Raw genomic sequence first — 25,980 nt, 5'->3', positions numbered from 1 at the left:
TCGGCGTTATCAAAACATGATCACATCACAATAGAGATGTCAGGTCATTGCGTATTGAGTAAGAAAAAATAATCCATTGGAAAATCAATGGAATAGTGCGTTTAAATGTATTTTATGTTATCATCAAAAATTAATTATAAGCATTGATGTAACTATTTTCAACTTCATCGGGTTATGAAATAAATTTTGTTTGCAAACGAATTTTCTTTCACACCCCTGTGAAGTTAAAAAATAGAGACATAAATATTTAAATAAATTAGAATCATAAAATCCAGCCCTGCTCCATGTAATTGGTGGTGACATGTAAAACTGGTTTGACAACACAATATTATATATATTAACATCAAAATGATCTCAAATATTCATAAATAAAAACAGAGTGATATTAAAGTGTGTAAAACCACAAGTGTAGTTGTGTATTCATAGCATATATAATCTAGTCCCATTCTCTATCTATTACGACTTCTCTGCCAACATTAATGCATCATCTATATCTCACATTAAAATGACTTCAAATGACACTTTCCAGGTGGTGAACCATCATCGTTTGTTATTACTCTGTCTCCCAACAAGATTTTTGAAGTTTTCACCTATTTATATATAAACTTTATTTATTTTACATCGATTGAGAAACAAGTTATACAACTCACAGGGCCCTGGGGGTCAGTCGTTGAAAAATTGTTAATATGATTCAATGGCCATTCATACTGATAATTCTGACAACTTTTGACTTATTTCCTATTACAAATGACCAAATAATGCTCAAAAATGTGTTTTCCCTATATAAACTATAGTAAACTTGACTCCCTCCCCAGGGGGAAATGTGAGACCCCAGGGTCATATACACTGCCCTCCAAAAGTTCTGTTACAACTCTCTTAATTATGTATAAAATTATTTTTGACAAAATTATTGGGGATAGAATTTGTTTTGTCATTTGTTTCAAATGAAGTAAAGGGGGATAATGCTACTTTGGTATTTTAACACAAATAATTTCCTAATTAAGTCCTAAAACAGGTTTTTATTAATAATTCAATTATTTCATATTTTATACAGACCTATAAAATGCCTAAAAATAGTAAAACAAACTCACTTATGGACAGTATTTCCATGGAAATTTAATTCAAAATGACAAAATTAATCACTGCTCACCATGTGTCATCATTTTTGTTATTCTCAAAGTATGATTTAATTCTGAAAATTTTGTGTAACAAAATGCAGCGATTATCTAGAGAAGACCGTTTTCAGTGTGTTTTTACCATCGTAATGGTGTTCCGGCGGCACAAACTGCAAAGATACTTGGAACTAGCAGGTAAGTGATCATTGCTTTCCTTGAATTTTTGAGGATTTTGCAATTCATAATAATGGTATGCAGTTTTTACAGTTTGATCATTTCTCTTTTGTTACAGACTGAACGTGTACAGGGCTATTAAAAGATTCCAAGATACGGGTATCTACGAGGATCGGGAACGTTCTGGTCGGCCACGTATTTCTACGGATCGGGATGACAGATTGCTAGTCCGGGCCAGTCTAAGAAATTGTAAGGAGACCGTTCTTGAACTTCGGACTGAATGAATCCAAACTGGTGTTGTGGCATCCAATACAACAGTGAGGAGAAGATTACACAACGCAGGGTTGAAGGGTTGTGTTGCTGCCTAAGAATCACTCTTAACTGTTACCCATCGTCAGAAAAGGTTGGCATTTGCACAGAATCATGCAAATTGGACCTGGGTGGACTGGTCAACAGTTCTATGGACTGATGAGTCAATATTCACTCTCTTCCAAACATATGGCAGAACGTACGTGAGAAGAGTGAATGAACAATTACATCACGAGTGTGTAGTGCCTACAGTTAAGTTTGGTGGGGGTGGTGTGACGGTCTGGAGTGCTATGTCTTTCCGAGGGACTGGATATCTTACTCCTTTGAAAGGAAATCTCAACGGAATAAAGTTCATTGACATTTTAGAGAATAGTGCAATACCATCAGCACATCTGCTAGGCTACGGTAATAACTTTTTCTTCCAGGATGATGGTGCCCCATGCCAGAGAGCCCGTATAGTGACTGAATGGAAGGATGAAAACAATATTCAGTCTTTGGAATGGCCCCCACAATCCCCTGACCTGAACCCAATTGAAAACCTGTGGAGAGATCTTGGTATGGAAGTCCGCAAGCACAAGTGCGGAAACCTTGGGGAACTGGAAGCTGCATTGCAGCTAGCATGGGATGAGATACCTGCTAAAAGATGTAGGACATTGATCAGAAGTATGCCTGACCGTATACAGGCAGTACTTAGGACACGTGGAGGATATACCAAATATTAACAGAATAACAATATTTTTTTATTTTTAACAAATATTACAATTTCATTACAATACATGAACTCAGGGCCATTGCATTATCATAAAAAAATGTAAAAGTATTTGGACAATAAAATATTCACGTGATAACTAAAAGAATATTGAAATTATTTTGTTTTTTAAATATATTTATAAAAAATGCATGTGTAACAGAACTTTTGGAGGGCAGTGTAATTCACAATTTTTGTAAAGGACCTTACGACCATCAATGAAGAGTATTGGAGTACAGAGGATTCCGCTTATTTGAATAAGTCATTTTCCAGAAGAAAATATGCAAATAACCAGAGTATTCGAATAGGCGGAGATGACATTTTGCACCTTTGTTTGACCTCACACATATGTATGTGAACAGGCAAATAGATATTGATTCGTTTACTTGATAAATACGCAAATTATTTACACTTAAAACGAACAACAAGTAATTATTTTCGAAGTTGTAAATCGATTTTAATTGTTTTATAACAAAAAATATTCCAATATTAACGGATTCTTGTTTACGTTAGATCGACACGTGAATCTTTGAGAAACAGCTAGGCTAAACGATCGATATCAAATGCAATAACTAAACAAGATTGAATTTGTGTCTACAATTCTGAACCTAAATAATAAACAAATTTACATACATTTTCCTGGCAAAATGAACTTACGATCGTGATTAAACTTCAAAGTGCCGATCAACTAGTAGTGTTGTTTTTACACATGTGTATGAATTCGAACATTTCAGAAATTAATGCATATTCAAGTAGCAATGAACAACGTAGCAAGTATATTTTGCATCTTACATACTGTAGGAAACATGCGGTAGTCATTGCACGCCGACTTTGCATGCTTTTATGTCTCGGTCAACGAGACGCTTGATACGCACATGTCTGTCATAGTCAACAAGACTCTGGTTGAACGAGACTACATTGTACTCATGAATGGCGATTGTTGTAAGGAAGCATGGTTTCTGCAACCGATCGTGAACTAAGGTATGTTACGTTAATAAATAAAAATATATTGCAAAATTGGGAAATATTCGATTATATTTTTAGAATTTCCAAAATATTTTATTCAAATAACCGGAGGTCATGTAAATTAGTCTATGCAAATACACGGAGTTGAAAAACAAAGATAAAGAAGGAACAAGAGATCCCAGAGGGATCTTGGCGCCCACCAAAGAATGATCTACGTCTGACAATGGAAAGATGGATCTTTTCTCTGCTTTTCAAACTTTTACTACAAACTTCATATAAAATTTGAGAAAAATCCTTTCATTACTTAATGAGATAAATGGCAGTAACAAACTTCAATTATCAAAATCCAAGATGGCTACCTGTTGGCCATCTTGTTCAGCAATTGGCCCCAAAATGCAATATATATGCACAACTAAGGTCCTAGGGGAAATTTGAGACAGATCGTTTCAGTACTTTCAGAGAAATAGCAGTAACAAACTTCAATAATCAAATTCCAAGATGGCGGCCTATCGGCCATCTTTTCCACCGAATGGTCTGAAAATGCAATATGCACAACTAGGGACCTAGGGGAACCTGCACATGAAATTTGAGACAGATTATTTCAGTACTTTCTGAGAAATAGTGGTTATAAAACTTCAATTACCAAAATCCAAGATGGCTGCCTGTCGGCCATCTTGTCCACCGATCCGTCCCAATATGCAATATGCACAACTAGGGACCTAGAGGAACCTACAAATACAATTTGAGACAGATCCTAAGAAATAGCGGTAACAAACTTTAACTATCAAAATCCAAGATGGCTGCCTGGTGGCCATCTTGTTGGCCGATCAGTCCCAAAATGCAATGTGCACAACTAGGGACCTAGGGGAACCTGCGCACAAAATTTAAGACAGATCCCTTCATAACTTTCGGAGAAATAGCGGTAACAAACTTCAATTGTCAAAATCCAAGATGGCGGCCTGGTGGCCATCTTGTTGTCTGATCGGTCAAAATTGCAATATGCACAACTAGGGCCCTAGGCCACCTACATATGAACCTACATATGAAATTTGAGAAAGATCCCTTCAGTACTTTCTGAGAAATAGCGGTAACAAACTTTAACTATCAAAATCCAAGATGGCTGCCTGGCAGCCATTTTGTTGACCGATCAGTCCCAAAATGCAATATGCACAACTAGGGCCCTAGGGGAACCTGCACATGAAATTTGAGACATATCCCTTCATTACTTTCTGAGAAATAGCGGTAACAAACTTTAACTATCAAAATCCAAGATGGCTGCCTGGCGGCCATCTTATTGACCGATCGGTCCAAAAATGCAATATGCACAACTAGGGCTCCAGGGCCACCTACATATGAAATTTGAGAAAGATCCCTTCATTACTTTTTGAGAAATAGCGGTAACAAACTTTAACTATCAAAATCCAAGATGGCTGCCTGGCGGCCATCTTGTTGACCGATTGGTCCCAAAATGCAATATGCACAACTAGGGCCCTAGGGGAACCTACATATCAAATTTGAAAAAGATCCCTTTCGTACTTTCTGAAAAGTAGCGGTAACAAGAATTGTTAACGGACGGACAGACGGAAGGACGCAAGGACGCAAGGACGGACGGACGGACGGACGGACGGACAGACCACGGACGAAAGGCGATTTGAATAGCCCACCATCTGCTGATGGTGGGCTAAAAAATCGGGACCGCAAATTTTATGCAAATAACCGAAATATTCAAATAACCGTTATTCGATTATGTGGAGTCCTCTGTATACCATTTCTGGAACTTCAGAAGCAAATTTTGGCCCCACCTCTCAGGCCCCAAGGAGGCTGGGACCATATACTTCACAATTTTGGTTGACCTTTGGCCATGGAAGGTTTCTGCAAATTTTTAACAAATTTGGTTCAGCAGTTTTGGTGAAGAATTAAAGTAAACAAGAGGCCCAGAGGGCCTGTATCGCTCACCTGGTTGGTAATGCCAAGTAATGTTCTGAATACAAGTTCATTGTTTATTTTCTGAAGGAATTTGAATATTAACCTCTAATTCCCCTATTGGGCCCAACTTTTTCTGCTCCAGGGGGTCAAAGCCAAAATTTATACGAATTCTGTTAACCCGAAGGATGTTTCTGGCCAAATTTGGGTGGTACAATCCATGCAGAACTCTAGGACAAGTAGCGATTTATAGAATTTACCTCTATTTCCCCTATTGGGCCCCGCCCCTCCTGCCCCCCGAGGGTCAGAGCCAAAATTTTTACAAGTTCTGTTCCCCTTCCCCCAAGGATGTTTCTGGCCAAATTTGGTTACAATCCATGCAGAACTCTAGGACAAGTAGCGATTTATAGGATTTACCTCTATTTCCCCTATTGAGCCCCGCCCCTCCTGCCCCCGGGGGGTCAGAGCCAAAATTTATACCAGGTCTGTTCCCCTTCCCCCAAGGATGTTTCTGGCCAAATTTGGTTACAATCCATGCAGAACTCTAGGACAAGTAGCGATTTATAGGATTTACCTCTATTTCCCCTATTGGGCCCAGCCCCTCCTGCCCCCGGGGGGTCAGAGCCAAAATTTATACAAGTTCTGTTCCCCTTCCCCCAAGGATGTTTCTGGCCAAATTTGGTTACAATCCATGCAGAACTCTAGGACAAGTAGCGATTTATAGGATTTACCTCTATTTCCCCTATTGGGCCCCACTCCTCCTGCCCCCGGGGGGTCAGAGCCAAAATTTATACAAGTTCTGTTCCCCTTCCCCCAAGGATGTTTGTGGCCAAATTTGGTTACAATCCATGCAGAACTCTAGGACAAGTAGCGATTTATAGGATTTACCTCTATTTCCCCTATTGGGCCCCGCCCCTCCTGCCCCCGGGGGGTCAGAGCCAAAATTTATACAAGTTCTGTTCCCCTTCCCCCAAGGATGTTTCTGGCCAAATTTGGTTACAATCCATGCAGAACTCTAGGACAAGTAGCGATTTATAGGATTTACCTCTATTTCCCCTATTGGGCCCCGCCCCTCCTGCCCCCCGAGGGGTCAGAGCCAAAATTTATACAAGTTCTGTTCCCCTTCCCCCAAGGATGTTTCTGGCTAAATTTGGTTACAATCCATGCAGAACTCTAGGACAAGTAGCGATTTATAGAATTTATCTCTATTTCCCCTATTGGGCCCCGCCCCTCCTGCCCCGGGGGGTCAGAGCCAAAATTTATAAAGTTCTGTTCCCTTCCCCCAAGGATGTTGTGGCCAAATTTGGTTACAATCCATCCAGAACTCTATGACTAGTAGGGAAATGTTGACGGACGGACGGACGACGGACGACGGACGACGGACGGACGCCGCGCCATGACATAAGCTCACCAGCCCTTCGGGCCAGGTGAGCTAAAAATGTAAATTGTTTATTGCCATACAACGGAAGACGGACGATGAACGATGACTGACAAAAGGCTATATTAGAATAGGTCACTTGAGACTTCGTCTCAGGTGACCCATAGTTGTCAAACCATGGTCTACCATGGATAAACCATGGTATCAGAACCATGGTCAACCAGGGTGAACTAGTCACTTTTCGCAGGGGAAATTACATAGCACAGATAAAAATAACTGGTAGTTAATGTTCTTATAGAAATTACATATAGCACAGATAAAACTTACCGGTAGTTACTGTTCTTATAGAAATTACATATCGCACAGATAAAACTTACCGTTAGTTACGTAGTTACTGTTCTTATAGAAATTATATAGCACAGATAGAACTTACCGGTAGTTACTGTTCTTATAGAAATTACATATAGCACAGATAGAACTTACCGGTAGTTACTGTTCTTATAGAAATCATATAGCACAGATAGAACTTACCGGTATAGTTACTGATCTTATAGAAATTACATATAGCACAGATAGAACTTACTGGTAGTTACTGTTCTTATAGAAATTATATATAGCACAGATAGAATTTACCGGTAGTTACTGTTCTTATAGAAATTACATATAGCACAGATAGAACTTACCGGTAGTTACTGTTCTTATAGAAATTATATAACACAGATAGAACTTACCGGTAGTTACTGTTCTTATAGAAATCATATATAGCACAGATAGAATTTACCGGTAGTTACTGTTCTTATAGAAATTACATATAGCACAGATAAAACTTACCGGTAGTTACTGTTCTTATAGAAATTACATATAGCACAGATAAAACTTACCAGTAGTTACTGTTCTTATAGAAATTATATAGCACAGATAGAACTTACTGGTAGTTACTGTTCTTATAGAAATTACATATAGCACAGATAGAACTTACCGGTAGTTACTGTTCTTATAGAAATTACATATAGCACAGATAAAACTTACCAGTAGTTACTGTTCTTATAGAAATTATATAGCACAGATAGAACTTACCGGTAGTTTACTGTTCTTATAGAAATTACATATAGCACTGATAGAACTTACCGGTAGTTACTGTTCTTATAGAAATTATATAGCACAGATAGAACTTACCGGTATAGTTACTGATCTTATAGAAATTATATAACACAGATAGAACTTACCAGTAGTTACTGTTCTTATAGAAATTATATAGCACAGATAGAACTTACCGTTAATTACTGTTCTTATAGAAATTATATAGCACAGATAGAACTTACCGTTAGTTACTGTTCTTATAGAAATTATATAGCACAGATAGAACTTACCGGTAGTTACTGTTCTTATAGAAATTACATATAGCACAGATAGAACTTACTGTTAGTTACTGTTCTTATAGAAATTACATATAGCACAGATAAAACTTACCGTTAGTTACTGTTCTTATAGAAATTACATATAGCACAGATAGAACTTACCGTTAGTTACTGTTCTTATAGAAATTATATAGCACAGATAGAACTTACCGGTAGTTACTGTTCTTATAGAAATTACATATAGCACCGATAGAACTTACCGGTAGTTACTGTTCTTATAGAAATTACATATAGCACAGATAGAACTTACCGGTAGTTACTGTTCTTATAGAAATTATATAGCACAGATAGAACTTACCGGTAGTTACTGTTCTTATAGAAATTACATATAGCACAGATAGAACTTACCGGTAGTTACTGTTCTTATAGAAATTATATAGCACAGATAGAACTTACCGGTAGTTACTGTTCTTATAGAAATTACATATAGCACAGATAGAACTTACCGGTAGTTACTGTTCTTATAGAAATTACATATAGCACAGATAGAACTTACCGTTAGTTACTGTTCTTATAGAAATTATATAGCACAGATAGAACTTACCGGTAGTTACTGTTCTTATAGAAATTATATAGCACAGATAGAACTTACCGGTAGTTACTGTTCTTATAGAAATTACATATAGCACAGATAGAACTTACCGTTAGTTACTGTTCTTATAGAAATTATATAGCACAGATAGAACTTACCGGTATAGTTACTGATCTTATAGAAATTACATATAGCACAGATAGAACTTACTGGTAGTTACTGTTCTTATAGAAATTATATATAGCACAGATAGAACTTACCGGTAGTTACTGTTCTTATAGAAATTACATATAGCACAGATAAAACTTACCAGTAGTTACTGTTCTTATAGAAATTATATATAGCACAGATAGAACTTACCGGTAGTTACTGTTCTTATAGAAATTACATATAGCACCGATAGAACTTACCGGTAGTTACTGTTCTTATAGAAATTATATAACACAGATAGAACTTACCGGTAGTTACTGTTCTTATAGAAATTATATAGCACAGATAGAACTTACTGTTAGTTACTGTTCTTATAGAAATTACATATAGCACAGATAGAACTTACCGGTATAGTTACTGATCTTATAGAAATTATATAGCACAGATAGAACTTACTGGTAGTTACTGTTCTTATAGAAATTACATATCGCACAGATAAAACTTACTGTTAGTTACTGTTCTTATAGAAATTACATATAGCACAGCTGATAGAACTTACCGGTATAGTTACTGATCTTATAGAAATTATATAGCACAGATAGAACTTACTGGTAGTTACTGTTCTGATAGAAATTATATAGCACAGATAGAACTTACCGGTAGTTACTGTTCTTAAAGAAATTACATATAGCACCGATAGAACTTACCGGTAGTTACTGTTCTTATAGAAATTATATAACACAGACAGAACTTACCGGTAGTTACTGTTCTTATAGAAATCATATATAGCACAGATAGAATTTACCGGTAGTTACTGTTCTTATAGAAATTATATATAGCACAGATAGAATTTACCGGTAGTTACTGTTCTTATAGAAATTACATATAGCACAGATAGAACTTACCGGTAGTTACTGTTCTTATAGAAATTACATATAGCACAGATAAAACTTACCAGTAGTTACTGTTCTTATAGAAATTATATAGCACAGATAGAACTTACCGGTAGTTACTGTTCTTATAGAAATTACATATAGCACAGATAGAACTTACCGGTAGTTACTGTTCTTATAGAAATTATATAGCACAGATAGAACTTACCGGTATAGTTACTGATCTTATAGAAATTATATAGCACAGATAGAACTTACCGGTATAGTTACTGATCTTATAGAAATTACATATAGCACAGATAGAACTTACCGGTAGTTACTGTTCTTATAGAAATTATATAGCACAGATAGAACTTACTGGTAGTTACTGTTCTTATAAGAAATTACATATAGCACAGATAGAACTTACCGGTAGTTACTGTTCTTATAGAAATTATATAGCACAGATAGAACTTACCGGTATAGTTACTGATCTTATAGAAATTATATAGCACAGATAGAACTTACCGTTAGTTACTGTTCTTATAGAAATTACATATAGCACAGATAGAACTTACCGGTATAGTTACTGATCTTATAGAAATTATATAGCACAGATAGAACTTACTGGTAGTTACTGTTCTTATAGAAATTATATAGCACAGATAGAACTTACCGGTAGTTACTGTTCTTATAGAAATTACATATAGCACAGATGATAGAACTTACCGGTATAGTTACTGATCTTATAGAAATTATATAGCACAGATAGAACTTACTGGTAGTTACTGTTCTTATAGAAATTATATAGCACAGATAGAACTTACCGGTAGTTACTGGTCTTATAGAAATTATATATAGCACAGATAGAATTTACCGGTAGTTTTTGTTCTTATAGAAATTATATAGCACAGATAGAACTTACCGGTATAGTTACTGATCTTATAGAAATTACATATAGCACAGATAGAACTTACCGGTAGTTACTGTTCTTATAGAAATTATATAGCACAGATAGAACTTACTGGTAGTTACTGTTCTTATAGAAATTATATAGCACTGATAGAACTTACCGTTAGTTACTGTTCTTATAGAAATTATATAGCACAGATAAAACTTACCGTTAGTTACTGTTCTTATAGAAATTACATATAGCACAGATAGAACTTACCGGTATAGTTACTGATCTTATAGAAATTATATAGCACAGATAGAACTTACTGGTAGTTACTGTTCTTATAGAAATTATATAGCACAGATAAAACTTACCGTTAGTTACTGTTCTTATAGAAATTACATATAGCACAGATAGAACTTACCGGTATAGTTACTGATCTTATAGAAATTATATAGCACAGATAGAACTTACTGGTAGTTACTGTTCTTATAGAAATTATATAGCACAGATAGAACTTACCGGTAGATACTGTTCTTATAGAAATTACATATAGCACAGATAAAACTTACCAGTAGTTACTGTTCTTATAGAAATTACATAAAGCACAGACAGAACTTACTGGTAGTTAATGTTCTTACAGAAATTACATATAGCACCGATAGAACTTACTGTTCTTACATATCTATTACAGCATTCCTGATTTAATATTCAAGCTGGAAGTACACATGACTAATCACGAAGAATTTACATACCTCAATTCGCCATATATAAAAGCCAGCCTTATTTCTGGCGATATTCTTAAATGCAGGGTCCACAACAGTCGGCATGTTGGCAGCAGTCCTGTCAGATCTGAAAAAAGAAAACCATGTGGTTACAGTGGTAAGACACCATCAATCATGTTGTAGGACAAGTTAGTGGCACTATACACAGGGGCCCAACAAGGTATTGCGTAGAGGACTCCAACAAGGTATTACACAGGGGGCTCCAACAAGGTATTACGTAGGGAACTCCAACAAGGTATTACACAGGGGGCTCAAACAAGGTATTACACAGGGGACTCCAACAATTTTTACACAGAGGGCTCCAACAAGGTATTACACAGGGGACTCTAACAAGGTATTACACATGGGGCTCCAACAAGATTTAACACAGGGGGCTCCAACAACGCATTACACAGGGGGCTCTAACAAGGTATTACACTGGGGGCTCCAACAAAGTATTAGTACATAGAGGGCTCCAACAAGGTATTACATAGAGGGCTCCAACAAGGTATAACACAGGGAGCTCCAACAAGGTATTACACAGGGGGCTCTAACGAAGGTATAACACAGAGGACTCCAACAAGGTTTTACACAGAGGGCTCCAACAAGGTATTACACAGGGAGCTCCAACAAGGTATTACACAGGGGGCTCCAACATGGTATTACACAGGGAGCTCCAACAAGGTATTACACAGGGGGCTCTAACGAAGGTATAATACAGGAACTCCAACAATTAAGGTATTACACCGGGGTCTCAAACAAGGTATAACACAGGGAGCTCCAACAAGGTATTACACAGGGGGCTCCAACATTAGGTATTACACAGCAGGGGACTCCAACAAGGTTTTACACAGAGGGCTCCAACAAGGTATTACACAGGGTACTCTAACAAGGTATTACACATGGGGCTCCAACAAGGTTTTACACAGAGGGTTCCAACAAGGTATAACATAGGAGACTCCAACAAGGTATTACACAGGGGACTCCGACAAGGTATTACACAGGGGACTCCGACAAGGTATTACACATGGGGCTCCAACAAGGTTTTACACAGAGGGCTCCAACAAGGTATAACATAGGAGACTCCAACAAGGTATTACACAGGGGGCTCCAACAAGGTATTACACAGGGGACTCCAACAAGGTTTCACACAGAGGGCTCCAACAAGGTATTACACAAGGGGCTCAAACAAGGTATTACACATGGGGCTCCAACAAGGTTTAACACAGGGGGCTCCAACAATGCATTACACAGGGAGCTCTAACAAGGTATAACACAGAGGACTCCAACAAGGCATTACACAGGGGGCTCCAACAAGGAATTACACAGGGGGCTCTAACGAAGGTATAATTCAGGGGGCTCCAAGAATTAAGGTATTACACCAGGGGCTCCAACAAGGTATAACACAGGGGCTCCAACAACGCATTACACAGGGGGCTCTAACAAGGTATAACACAGGGGACTCCAACAAGGCATTATACAGGGGGCTCCAACAAGGTATTACACAGGGGGGTCAAACGAAGGTATAACACAGGGACTCCAACAATTAAGGTATTACACAGGGGACTCTAACAAGGTATAACATAGGAGACTCCAACAAGGTATTACACAGGGGGCTCCAAGAAGGTATAACACAGGGGGCTTCAACAGGGTATTGCACATGGGAATCCAACAATTAAGGTATTACACTGGGGGCTCCAACAAAGCATTACTTAGAGGGCTCCAACAAGGTATTACATAGGGGGCTCTAACGAAGGTATATCACGGGGACCCCAACAATTAAGGTATTACACCGGGGGCTCCAACAAGGTACAACACAGGGTTCTCCAACATAGCATTACAGAGGGGGCTCCAACAAGGAATTACTCAGGGGGCTCTAACGAAGGTATAATACAGGGACTCCAACAATTAAGGTATTACAGCGGGGCTCCAACAAAGTATTACACAGAGGGCTCCAAGAAGGTATTACACAGTGGGCTCTAACAAGGTATATAACACAGGGGGCTCTAACGAAAGCATAACACAGGGACTCAAACAATAAAGGTATAACACAGGGACTCCAACAATTAAGGTATTAAACAGGGGACTCTAACAAGGATATAACATAAGAGACTCCAACAAGGTATTACAGGGGGCTCCAACAAGGTATTACACATGGGACTCCAACAAGGCATTACACAAGGGACTCCAACAAGGCATTACACAGGGGACTCCAACAAGTTTTTACACAAAACTCCAACAAGGCATTACACAGGGAACTCCAACAAGGTATTACACAGGGGACTACAACAAAGTACGCAGGAAACTCCAACAAGGCATTACACCGGGGACTTCAACAAGGCATTATACAAGGGACTCCAACAAGGCATTACACAGGGGGCTCCAACAACGCATTACACAGGGGGCTCCAACAAGGTATAACACAGGGGGCTCCAACAAGGTATAACACAGGGGACTCCAACAAGGTATTTCACAGGGGGCTCTAACAAGGCATTACAATATCCTAACACTGTTCAGTAGTTTCATATGCAATACCAAATTGGTGATTCTGCTAAGTGGTCATTAACCCCTTAACTCCCAAGAATTTTTAGCAGAGTTCTCAAAAATCTGACATTTTCTTTCAAAGTGATTTTTCACCCTTTTGCAGCAATATTTTTAGTAATCAACCCATATATATTTAGAAACTTCAGATCACCTTTTCAAATTTTGTAAGAAAAATGGTGTTTTCAAATTAATTATGTTACCATAGCAACCGAAATTTTGGACTTTTACAAAAAAGTTAAAGTTTCTTACATTTATAACTCTTAAGACAATGAAAGTTATTTAGATGTCAATTTATCAACCTAACAATCAAGTATATTATTGCAGAAGGGTTAAAAATTTTATCAAATGCCATAATTTCAATTTAATTTTGAATATTACCATGGTTACCAACAAAATTAGAAAATGATGAAAATGCTTAAATTAGTGTTTCACCTGTCTTGCTTCATCTAGAGAAAGTTTGTTCTATATTTAACAGGCTTGGTGATCTTTTACCTTTCGTATTAATTTCAAAAGAGAACGTGGTCAGAAATGGTATCAAATCATTAATCTTTTGCATAAAAAATGTTACTATGGCAACCAAAATATAAACTATGGAAAAAACTATGGAAAAATGCGATTTTACACTGATAGAACCATTTTCACGGGCTTCCAGTTGACTAAAATATCAAAAAAAAAATGTGATGTGTTGCAAAATCGTTTGTTTGACATGTTACTGTTTATAATATTAAATATTTATATTCATACTCAGATCATTTCAATTTTTTGGAATGCCAAAAACCAACATCATAACCTGTATGTCATTGTAGCAAGCTGGCTTACAAATATTTATCAAGATGTTTAGATAACATATCTAAATATATATTTGTACACAATAACAAGAGATCCCAAAGGGATCTTGGCGCCCACCAAAAATTGATCTATGTCTGACAAATGAAAGAGGGATCTTTTCTCTGCTTTTCAAACTTACACTTCTTTTTTCTGCTTTTCAAACTTTAAACTATCAAAATCCAAGATGGTGGTCGCAAAATGCAATAGGCAGAACTAGGGTCCTAGAGGAACCTACATATGATATTTGAGAACAATCCCTTCAATACTTTCTGAGAAATAGCGGTAACAAACTTTAACTATCAAAATCCAAGATGGCTACCGGTCGGCCCATTTTGTTGACCGATCAGTCCCAAAATGCAATATGCACAACTGGGGTCCTAGGGGAACCTACATATGAAATTTGAGAAAGATCCCTTCAGTGCTTTCTGAGAAATAGCAGTAACAAACTTTAACTATCAAAATCCAAGATGGCTACCTGGCGGCCATCTTGTTGACTGATCAGTCCCAAAATGCAATATGCACAACTGGGGTCCTAGGGAAACCTACATATGAAATTTGAGAAAGATCCCTTCAGTGCTTTCTGAGAAATAGCGGTAACAAACTTTAACTATCAAAATCCAAGATGGCTACCTGGCGGCCATCTTGTTGACTGATCAGTCCCAAAATGCAATATGCACTACTAGGGTCCTAGGGGAACCTACATATGAAATTTGAGAACAATCCCTTCAATACTTTCTGAGAATTAGCGGTAACAAACTTTAACTATCATAATCCAAGATGGCGGCTGGTCGGCCATCTTGTTGACCGATCAGTCCCAAAATGTAATATGCACAACTAGGGTCCTACGGGAACCTACATATGAAATTTGAGAAAGATCCCTTCAGTGCTTTCTGAGAAATAGCAGTAACAAACTTTAACTATCAAAATCCAAGATGGCCACCGGTCGGCCATCTTGTTGACCGATCAGTCCCAAAATGCAACATGCACTACTAGGGTCCTAGGGGAACCTACATATGAAATTTGAGAAAGATCCCTTCAGTACTTTCTGAGAATTAGCCGTAACAAACTTTAACTATCAAAATCCAAGATGGCTACCTGTCGGCCATCTTGTTGACTGATCAGTCCCAAAATGCAATATGCACAACTAGGGTCCTAGGGGAACCTACATATGAAATTTGAGAAAAGATCCCTTCAGTGCTTTCTGAGAAATAGCGGTAACAAACTTTAACTATCAAAATCCAAGATGGCTACCTGGCGGCCATCTTGTTGACTGATCAATCCCAAAATGCAATATGCACTACTAGGGTCCTAGGGGAACCTACATATGAAATTTGAGAACAATCCCTTCAATACTTTCTGAGAAATAGCCGTAACAAACTTTAACTATCAAAATCCAAGATGGCCACCGGTCGGCCATCTTGTTGACCATCAAAAATGCAATATGCACTACTAGGGTCCTAGGGGAACCTACATATGAAATTTGAGAAAGATCCCTTCAGTACTTTCTGAGAATTAGCCGTAACAAACTTTAACTATCAAAATCCAAGATGGCTACCGGTCGGCCATTTTGTTGACCGATCAGTCCCAAAATGCAATATGCACAACTGGGGTCCTAGGGGAACCTACATATGAAATTTGAGAAAGATCCCTTCAGTGCTTTCTGAGAAATAGCGGTAACAAACTTTAACTATCAAAATCCAAGATGGCTACCTGGCGGCCATCTTGTTGACTGATCAGTCCCAAAATGCAATATGCACAACTGGGGTCCTAGGGAAACCTACATATGAAATTTGAGAAAGATCCCTTCAGTGCTTTCTGAGAAATAGCGGTAACAAACTTTAACTATCAAAATCCAAGATGGCTACCTGGCGGCCATCTTGTTGACTGATCAATCCCAAAATGCAATATGCACTACTAGGGTCCTAGGGGAACCTACATATGAAATTTGAGAACAATCCCTTCAATACTTTCTGAGAAATAGCCGTAACAAACTTTAACTATCAAAATCCAAGATGGCTGCTGGTCGGCCATCTTGTTGACCGATCAGTCCCAAAATGTAATATGCAGAAACTAGGGTCCTAGAGGAACCTACATATGAAATTTGAGAAAGATCCCTTCAATACTTTCTGAGAAATAGCGGTAACAAACTTTAACTATCAAAATCCAAGATGGCTACCGGTCGGCCATCTTGTTGACCGATCAGTCCCAAAATGCAATATGCACAACTAGGGTCCTAACCTACATATGAAATTTGAGAAAGATCCTAATACTTTATGAGAAAAAGCGGTAACAAACTTTAACTATCAAAATCCAAGATGGCCACCGGTCGGCCATCTTGTTGACCGATCAGTCCAAAAATGCAATATGCACAACTGGGGTCCTAGGGGAACCTACATATGAAATTTGAGAAAGATCCCTTCAGTACTTTCTGAGAATTAGCGGTAACAAACTTTAAACTATCAAAATCCAAGATGGCGGCTGGTCGGCCATCTTGTTGCTGTTGACCGATCAGTCCCAAAATGCAATATGCACAACTAGGGTCCTACGGGAACCTACATATGAAATTTGAGAAAAGCGGTCGATCCCTTCAATACTTTATGAGAAATATGCGGGTAACAAACTTTAACTATCAAAATCCAAGATGGCTGCCTGGCGGCCATCTTGTTGACCGATCAGTCCCAAAATACAATATGCACAACTAGGGTCCTAGGGGAACCTACATATGAAATTTGAGAAAGATCCCTTCAGTACTTTCTGAGAATTAGCGGTAACAAACTTTAACTATCAAAATCCAAGATGGCGGCTGGTCGGCCATCTTGTTGACCGATCAGTCCCAAAATGCAATATGCACTACTAGGGTCCTAGGGGAACCTACATAATGAAATTTGAGAAAGATCCCTTCAGCACTTTCTGAGAAATAGCGGTAACAAACTTTAACTATCAAAATCCAAGATGGCTGCCTGGCGGCCATCTTGTTGACCGATCAGTCCCAAAATACAATATGCACAACTAGGGTCCTAGGGGAACCTACATATGAAATTTGAGAAAGATCCCTTCAGTACTTTTAGAGAAATAGCGGTAACAAGAATTGTTAACGGACGGACGGACGGACGGAAGGACGACGGACGGACGGAATGACGGACGGACGGAAGGACGGACGGACGACGGACCACGACGAAAGGCGATTTGAATAGCCCACCATCTGAAGATGGTGTGGCTAAAAATGCAATGCGGTACTCTCATAGTATACTGCATGTAATTTGTTTACTACCAACTTTGGAATAATGGCCAAGTTTCTTTTTAGTTTATCCACACAAAAGTATCAATATCCATCCAAGATAATAAATTAAGTACAGAGTAAATGACTGACCAGCAGACAGTCTATTTGTTTGTTTCTTGACAAAAGTTTGCGTGTAATACTACATGTACATGATGTACTCATAATAATTTGCAATGATATTTTTTTTAAAGACAAAAACAGCATATACATATTTATTATATTTGGAGTAGAAATCTCCAAACACATCACTATATGAATCAGTTATATAATCTTTGTGTACAAGGAGTGTCCAGTTCTATAAATCTTGGTTAAACCAAAAGACTACCTAATATAAATAAAGTAACTCAATATCATTATGGTTGACAGGCGCGCGAGCGCGCGAGAGAGAGAGCCCACAGCTTATAGCAGTCTAAAAACATTTGCAAAAAAAATTAAAGCAATCGAACATCAGATATATGTGTACATGTGATGAATACCTTGTCCATACATAGTAGATACCAAGTAATGTTAGTCGCTAAAACTTGGCTAAATAGTAAGTCTATTTTTAATAAAAATTTTTGTCTATATATTTGGCAAAATAAAAAAAAAGAAGCCTAATAATATAGGCAGGGTATAGCGGACTACATGGTAAAAGCTAGCATACTTGTGTGTTATTTGACTCTTGACCATATTGAATAAACACTGTCATTACACCTGTGTACATACATGTACCTACATGTATATTTGAAGTCTTGTTGCCATACTGCAGATACACTAGCATACCCAGTGTGTACATACATGTATATGGATGATATGACAGTTGACCAAATATTGTAGGTACACTGAGTTGTCTACATATATATATGTGTTATCTCTTGACCATATTGGTTATACAAGATGGCAATGTCTACAAACATGCATATGTATATGTGTTTAATTATGTACTATGACCAGAGTGTAGAGAACAATGTAACACGTTCCGAGTCTAAACCATGTATGTTTTTATGTAAGTTTTACAATAAACAATTTGTAATTCACTGCAGTAGTCCAACTAGATTATATGAGTGTAAATGTTCATGACCATAATGTGCAGATTACATTATTCATTTTCAACTAGATATAATGTGTTTTAATATGTACTTGACCATGTGGGGGATTGTAGGTACTCTGCAGTGGTCTACTACCTCTAAATGTGTGTTACGATACTGAACCATAATGGTATATACACTGTTGTTGTCAACATACTTGTATATGTTATTTTTATCATTGGACAATAATGTAAGAAAAACCAGCTGAGTCTACACATGAAATGAAACGTCTTCAGTATCGTACACTAATAAAATTATTCATTATCTTTCGCCATATATGAATGTAAGTAGACCTTGACCGATATTTACAGTATCTACATAAGTCAAAGTTGCATTTCGCAATGTAGCTTATGTCTTAAATCCAGCATGTAGTACACACTGTGCAGAGTCTACCATGAAAAAAATGGTAATGAAAATTCCATATATCCAACAATGGTCCCTACCATTGTTTTAGTCATACTTCTGTGTGATTACAATTCCAAAGAATTGACGTTACACATTTTATACTACAAGAGCACTAATATGATATATGCTAAGAAAATAAACCAATATAACATGTGGTAAACGAAGCTGCGGTGCGTCATCGATAGCATATAGGTTATTTTATCCCGGAAATAATTATTGCGCGCCGGGACTTTGGCGGGAAATAAATCCCTGTGTGCATCACGTAGATTCTTCGGGAACTGCCGCCGAGGCTTTCATGGTTTTTTTCTACCGGGCCTTGAGAGGTGAGGGTTGTGTTTTTGAAACCTATATGTAATTTTTTATATATTTGTCGCCCATTCCTTTCCCAAATTTGCTGTAATCGTGTAGTAAATGGAAATGCATTAACATTACTGTTGTGTGTATTTTTTTTCGCTGTCAGTTGATATTTTTGCTATATATTTTTGAGTTTGAAATACTTGTGAAATTGTGCAATGTCGGACTTGGCATGTTTCGCTTTTAGACGGGTTTTCGATAGTATTTAAAAGTCTTCACTCTTGTGTTGAGAGCCGTTTGGTAGGCTGGAAAAGAGTGGGAGCCTCCTGTGTTGTGTTTCGGGTTAACCGTTAAGGAGATATTTTGAGAATCTTCGCTAGAGAACGGTGTTTGTGAAATTGGAGGTTAAACTATCGAAGTAATCGGCCCGGTGTGTAGCGCCACGTGCTCGGTCTTTCATTGATGGGTAGGAGTTAATTCTGGTAGCGAAAAACGTGAGAATATTAGCAGCAAAATTGTCCATTTCACAGTACTTCCCCACTGAGCCACGCGTGGGTATTTTCTTGTTGTCACCTTTACAAACTGTTAAATGAATTTGATGTCGTCCCATTGTCCATACTCACTAGTACCATTGAATATTGTAGCGAGATACATAGGAATCTGCAAGCTAACGCGGCAGTCGAACCCAGAGCAAAAACAATATTAAATTGTATCATCCTTACTCTTCGCTAATGACTGCGGTCGTAGCGAAACAAGTCGTTACACATGTATCTGAACATTGTTATTCAGACATATGATCTCTTTTTTTTACAAATGAATTTGCTAAAGATAAAAATTAATTGTATTATTTCAACAAGAAACAATTCAAAAATCATAATGATTATTTCAATAAAAGAAAGCAGAACTGACCATGATGAAAATGCTGAGCTCATTACAGGGTTATGTTAAATACATCTGACCCCTTTCCAAATTATAATTTTTAAAATATACACTTCCCACATTTGTTTAACATACATGTACATTTTTTAGCCTACATCTTTTTCTGGGCAAATATTCAATAGTATCTCTATCACAGAGCATAATATTTACACATTTGTTGTCCACATTGAAGCATGAAGAACTTCACCGGCAAAAATATGTTTTATACATTATGTGTATCTCTGCTCAATGTTCGCCCTGTCACTTCCCATCAGAAAACCACCATAATTTGGATTACATGTAAAAATGCATATGTGGATATAAAGAAGATGTATTGAAATAAGATTCAGTTGACTTATTTGTATATTATGTTTACAACCTGCAATTTTTAATGTTTTTTATATTGCAAATTAGTAATTGCAAATTGTCATTCTTTGACTTTGAGATTAAAGATGCAGAATTTTTATGATACGAGAATCCATATGTACTAATACATGATGTACATGTATAAGGTATGTATATGAAAGGTGTCAAAATTCTAAAATGATTGTATCACCCCTCTGCAACTTTCACTTAACATAAGTTTAAACATGATCTATCCAATTTGGAACAACTTTTTGAAGAATTGTAAAAAAAATGTTGAACTTTGTGTTTGTGTTCAGGATCCCCCTAAAATAATCAAAACATAGATTCCTTTGTTTTCATTTCGACATAATGTTTTGTTTACATATCAATAGACTATTTTTGCTAAACTGTACTGGATTAATTAGTTGACCTCCTCCTGGAAGACATTTCTAGTTTGTATTTGAAGAACAAATTCATTACAGTAAAATTTGAAGAATCATATTTAAAAAAAAATATATAAAAAAAAGATCTGAATATTAAATATCATTATAGATAATCTAATATATTTTGTCATTGACACTTGAATTGTTTATTTCCATAACTTGTAATCAGTAATTTTCTAAATATCAAACAAAATGTATATATTTGAAACAAAGATAAGATATCATAGTCAGTATTTGAAGTTAATCTAGTATTCCAATCCAGAAAATATGTATGGGTATATATAATGTATCAATGGGTTTTTTTTATATTTACACGGCATGTGTAGCTTATGTATATATGTGTTTAGTTCTATTGGTATTGATACAAATTAATATTTACGATGAGGTTACGGCATATTAGGTACCCATGTATGTTTCGTTATTTTTGTGTTCAGGAAACTTCGCATCGTGTCCGGCATACTTACAAGCATGCACATTGTACATGTGTCACGTATAATAGGTACAGTAGATCTACATGTATATCGGCTGATAACACAACCATGTTAATATGTCCTCAGTGATTATGAGTGTTCACAGTAAGTCATGTCGTAGTCAATCCTATTTACTATACAATTTATGCTAAAAACTCTGCGGGCCTCCTTTGGTAAATATCGGAGTCGGACACAAGATGTGCTTCTATACATGTAACTGTTTAGAAATCAAGTGGGCCATGGGTCCATTAAAGGTCATTGAACTATTAGTACAATACATAAATTGTCTCGTTTAAAGATTTTAAGCCGATTTGACCTCTGTGACACACTTGATTGAAGGTTCTAGGTACTTTCATTTGATCAAACTTGGTAGCCCTTCATCCCAGCATGCTACCAGCATGCCACATGCTCATATCATTACCCTGGGCCTTCTGGTTCTTGAGAAGACGTCATTTAAAGATTTTAGTCTATTTGCCGCCCGTGAACTTAATGAAGATCAAGGTCATTCATTTGAATATAACTTGATAGCCCTTCATCCAAGCATGCTACATGCCCAATTTCTGCACATATCAGTACCCTTGGCCTTCTAGTTCATGAGAAGAAGTCATTTAAAGTATTTTAGCCTTTTTTATTTGACCCCCTGTGACCTTGAGAATGAATGGTCAAGGTTCATTTATTTTGAACTAAACTTGGTAGCTCCCTTCCATGCCCAAGCGCTTGCTACATGTCCCAATCTCAGTATCCCCTGGCCTTAACATTTTAAAAAAAAAAGATTTTAGCCTATTTGACCCACTGTGAACCTTTGAATGAAGATCAAGGTCATTCATTTGAAATACAAACTTGGTAGACCTTTATCCCAGCATGCCACAGGCACTAAATATCAGGTTCTCGTAGGCGCCTCTTTCGTTCTATTCACAATAATTTGTTTAAAATGATTTTAGCCTATTTGACCCCTGTGCCAATGCATGGTCAAGGTCAATTTATTTGAACAAAGTTCATAGGCCCTTCCGTCGCCGCATCCTACAGGCCAAATATAAGGAAGAGAGTCGATTTTAAATATTTTAGCCTTTTTGTGACACCCCTGTACCTTGAATGAAAGTCAAGGGTCATTCAATTGAACAAACTTGGTATAGCTCTTCTATCCCAGCATCCTACAGGCCCAAATATCACAAAGATTGAAATTATCAAACTTTGGTAGCCCTTCATCCCAAGCATGCCACAGGCCTAATATCAGGTCTCTAGGCCTCTTAGTTATTCACAAAGAAGTTGTGGTTTAAAGGATTTTAGCCTATTTTGACCCCTGTGACCTTGAATGAAGGTCAAGGTCATTTATTTGAACAAACCTTGGTAGCCCTTCATCCCCAGCATCCTACAAGGCAAATATCAGTACCCTGGGCCTTCTGGTTCTTGAGAAGAAGTTGTTTAAAGATTTTACCTTTTTGACCCTCGTGACCTTGAATTGACAGGTCAAGGTCATTTATTTGATACAAACTTGGTAGCCCTTCATCCCACGCATGCCACAGGCCTATATCAGGTCTCTCTAGGCCTCTGTAGTTATTCACAAGAAGTTGTTTAAAGGATTTTAGCCTATTTGATCCCCTGTGACCTTGAATGAAGGTCAGGTCATCTTATTTGAACAAGACTTGGTAGCCCTTCATCCCAGGCATCCTACAGGCCAAATATCAGTAACCCTGGGCCTTCTGGTTCTGAGAAGAAGTTGTTTAAAGATTTTAGCGCCTTTTTGACCCCTGTGACCTTGAATGAAGGTCAAGGTCATTTATTTGAACAAACTTGGCAGCCCTTCATCCCAGCATCCTACAGGCCAAATATCAGTACCCCTGGGCCTTCTGGTTCTTGAGAAGGAGTTTGTTAAAAAGAGTTTACCCTTTTTGACACAATCGTGACCTTGAATGAAGGTCAAGGTCATTTATTTGAACAAACTTGGTAGCCCTTCATCCCAGCATGCCACAGGCCTAATATCAGTCTCTAGGCCTCTTTATATTATTCACAAGAAGTTATTTAAAGGGATTTTAGCCTATTTGACCCTGTGACCTTGAATAGAGGTCAAGGGTACATTTATTTGAACAAACTTGGTAGCCATTCATCCCACATCCTACAGGGCAAATATCAGCTACCCTGGGGCCTTCTGGTTCTTGAGAAGAAGTTGTTTATAAAGATTTTAGCCTTTTTGACCCCTGTGACCTTGAATGAAGGTCAATCATTCATTTGAACAAACTTGTAGTCCCTGGGAAATCCCCGTTACTATAAAGAAGTTTTATCTAAAAAGTTTACGTCAGCAAGACTTATTTGCTGACGACGGACGGTAATTTATTTTTTTCAAACCAGTCAATGACCTAATGAAAGTCACTGTTAAACATGTTTTATTGACATTTTTTGCGAATTTTTAGTTTTTTAAACGCCGAAATTGACTGTACCATTATCCATTTTTTGTGTTTAGAGTTTTTTAAAGTCGCCGATCGTGTTTTGGTAAAAGTCGCCGATCGGTTTTGCACAGGTGCTTGTGAAACCGATCAACGTCAAGTCGTGGGGACTGAGCAATTTTCCGTGGATGCATCTGTTGATTTATCGAGCCGTTGTATTGTTAATATGGTATGTTATGAATGATAAATTTGTGTATATTGTTCAGTATTTTCCTGACTTTCATCGTATCTATAAGTTATGCCAGATTGGTGAGAAAAAATGGTTAAAACTGACCACATATTGCTATGTATCGCGTAAAACCACACATCACACGTACTTTTTAGATGAAATCTTTGTTTTTTGAAAAAAATGTTTGTAAAAATGTTTGTAGATATTGCAAGATAAATATAAAACATTCGGTCGTGATGAATGTTCGCTGACAGAAAGACAACGTCATCAATTTAAAATGTTCCGTTTTTCAGTCTGCATCTTTTTTAAACTCAATAAAACATCATGAAGACATTGTTAAATGAAAATGTTTTAAGAACACAAAATATTACTTGTTATCTCTAGTTTTAGCAGACATAATCAGTATCTCGATAGCTCCTAAAATAAGGGAGTTACGACGATTTGTTCAACGCCGACACGTTATTGGCGTAGTTTGGCGTATCTGGGAGTTAAGGGGTTAAAGAGGTCAAAGTTTATGTTGCTACAGCTATTCCTTATTCGACATATCAGAATGTTGCCTTTCCTGTTGCCTGAATTAATGAAAGTAGTATGCTAAATGTATTATCTGATACATCATTAATGTGCTGATTTAGAAGTTTTTTAAATTGGTTGAGGGAAGTGATATTGGTTTAGGTCAAATCTAAATCTTTGTGCAAGTTCATTATATTCTTTCAAGGTTTTCAGAGTTAAACTATTAGCATAAATATTAGATCTATATAAAGGAATTGTAAAGATTCTTGAATTTCTCAATACGTATGGGTTTAAAATATTGGTCAATTAATTCATTAAAGTATATAGGAGCAGGTCCTGATAAAATTTTAGGGTCACTAGGCATTGTCAGGTTTAGGATGTATAGGAAGTCCTGGCAATTATTTAAAAACTAGGAAAATTCTAATTCGGAAACTCCAAAAACTTGTATAATACAAATTAAAATTTTGGTCCAAATGACAAGAATCACACATAAAATGTTTGTATAACTTGATGTAAGACTTACTTTACAACGGCTTATATATAAATGCTGATTTCGTTTTCATAAATCCGCCATAGAACGGCTGTTTCCAACTATAACAAGATATCCCAGAGGGATCTTGGTGCACACCAAAGAATGATCTATGTCTGACATATGACAGAGGGATCTTTTCTCTGCTTTTAATTTTCAAACTTCAACTACCAAAAATCCAAGATGGCGGCCAGTCAGCCATCTTGTTAACCGATCAGTCCAAAAGTCTGAAATTTGAGACCGATCCCTTCAGTACTTTCTGAGAAATAGAGGTAGTAAATTTCAACTACCAAAATCAAAGATGGCGGCCGGTCAATCCCAAAATGCAATATGCACAACTAGGGTCCTAGGGGAATTTGAGAAAGATCCTTTCAGTACTCTCTGAGAAATAGCAGTAACAAACTTTAACTATCAAAATCCAAGATGACTGCTTATATAATGATGGTGGGCTAAAAACATGTAAACAAGAGGCCCAGAGGGCCGATATCGTTAT

General features: G+C 37.2%; 1 protein-coding gene across 1 annotated transcript in view; it reads right to left on the bottom strand.

The window, feature by feature from the left end:
* Positions 1-25,980, bottom strand: part of LOC138310421 (villin-1-like) — a 183,597-nt gene that overhangs the window by 122,359 nt on the left and 35,258 nt on the right. The window contains 1 exon segment of the mRNA XM_069251637.1: positions 11,236-11,332. Within this exon segment, the coding sequence (XP_069107738.1) occupies positions 11,236-11,332 (97 nt within the window).

The sequence above is a fragment of the Argopecten irradians genome, chromosome 16 (assembly GCF_041381155.1).
Source record: "Argopecten irradians isolate NY chromosome 16, Ai_NY, whole genome shotgun sequence".
Taxonomy (NCBI): Eukaryota; Metazoa; Mollusca; class Bivalvia; order Pectinida; family Pectinidae; genus Argopecten; species Argopecten irradians.
The sequence above is the reverse complement of the archived record's forward strand: the minus strand, read 5'-3'. Positions and strand labels throughout refer to the sequence as shown.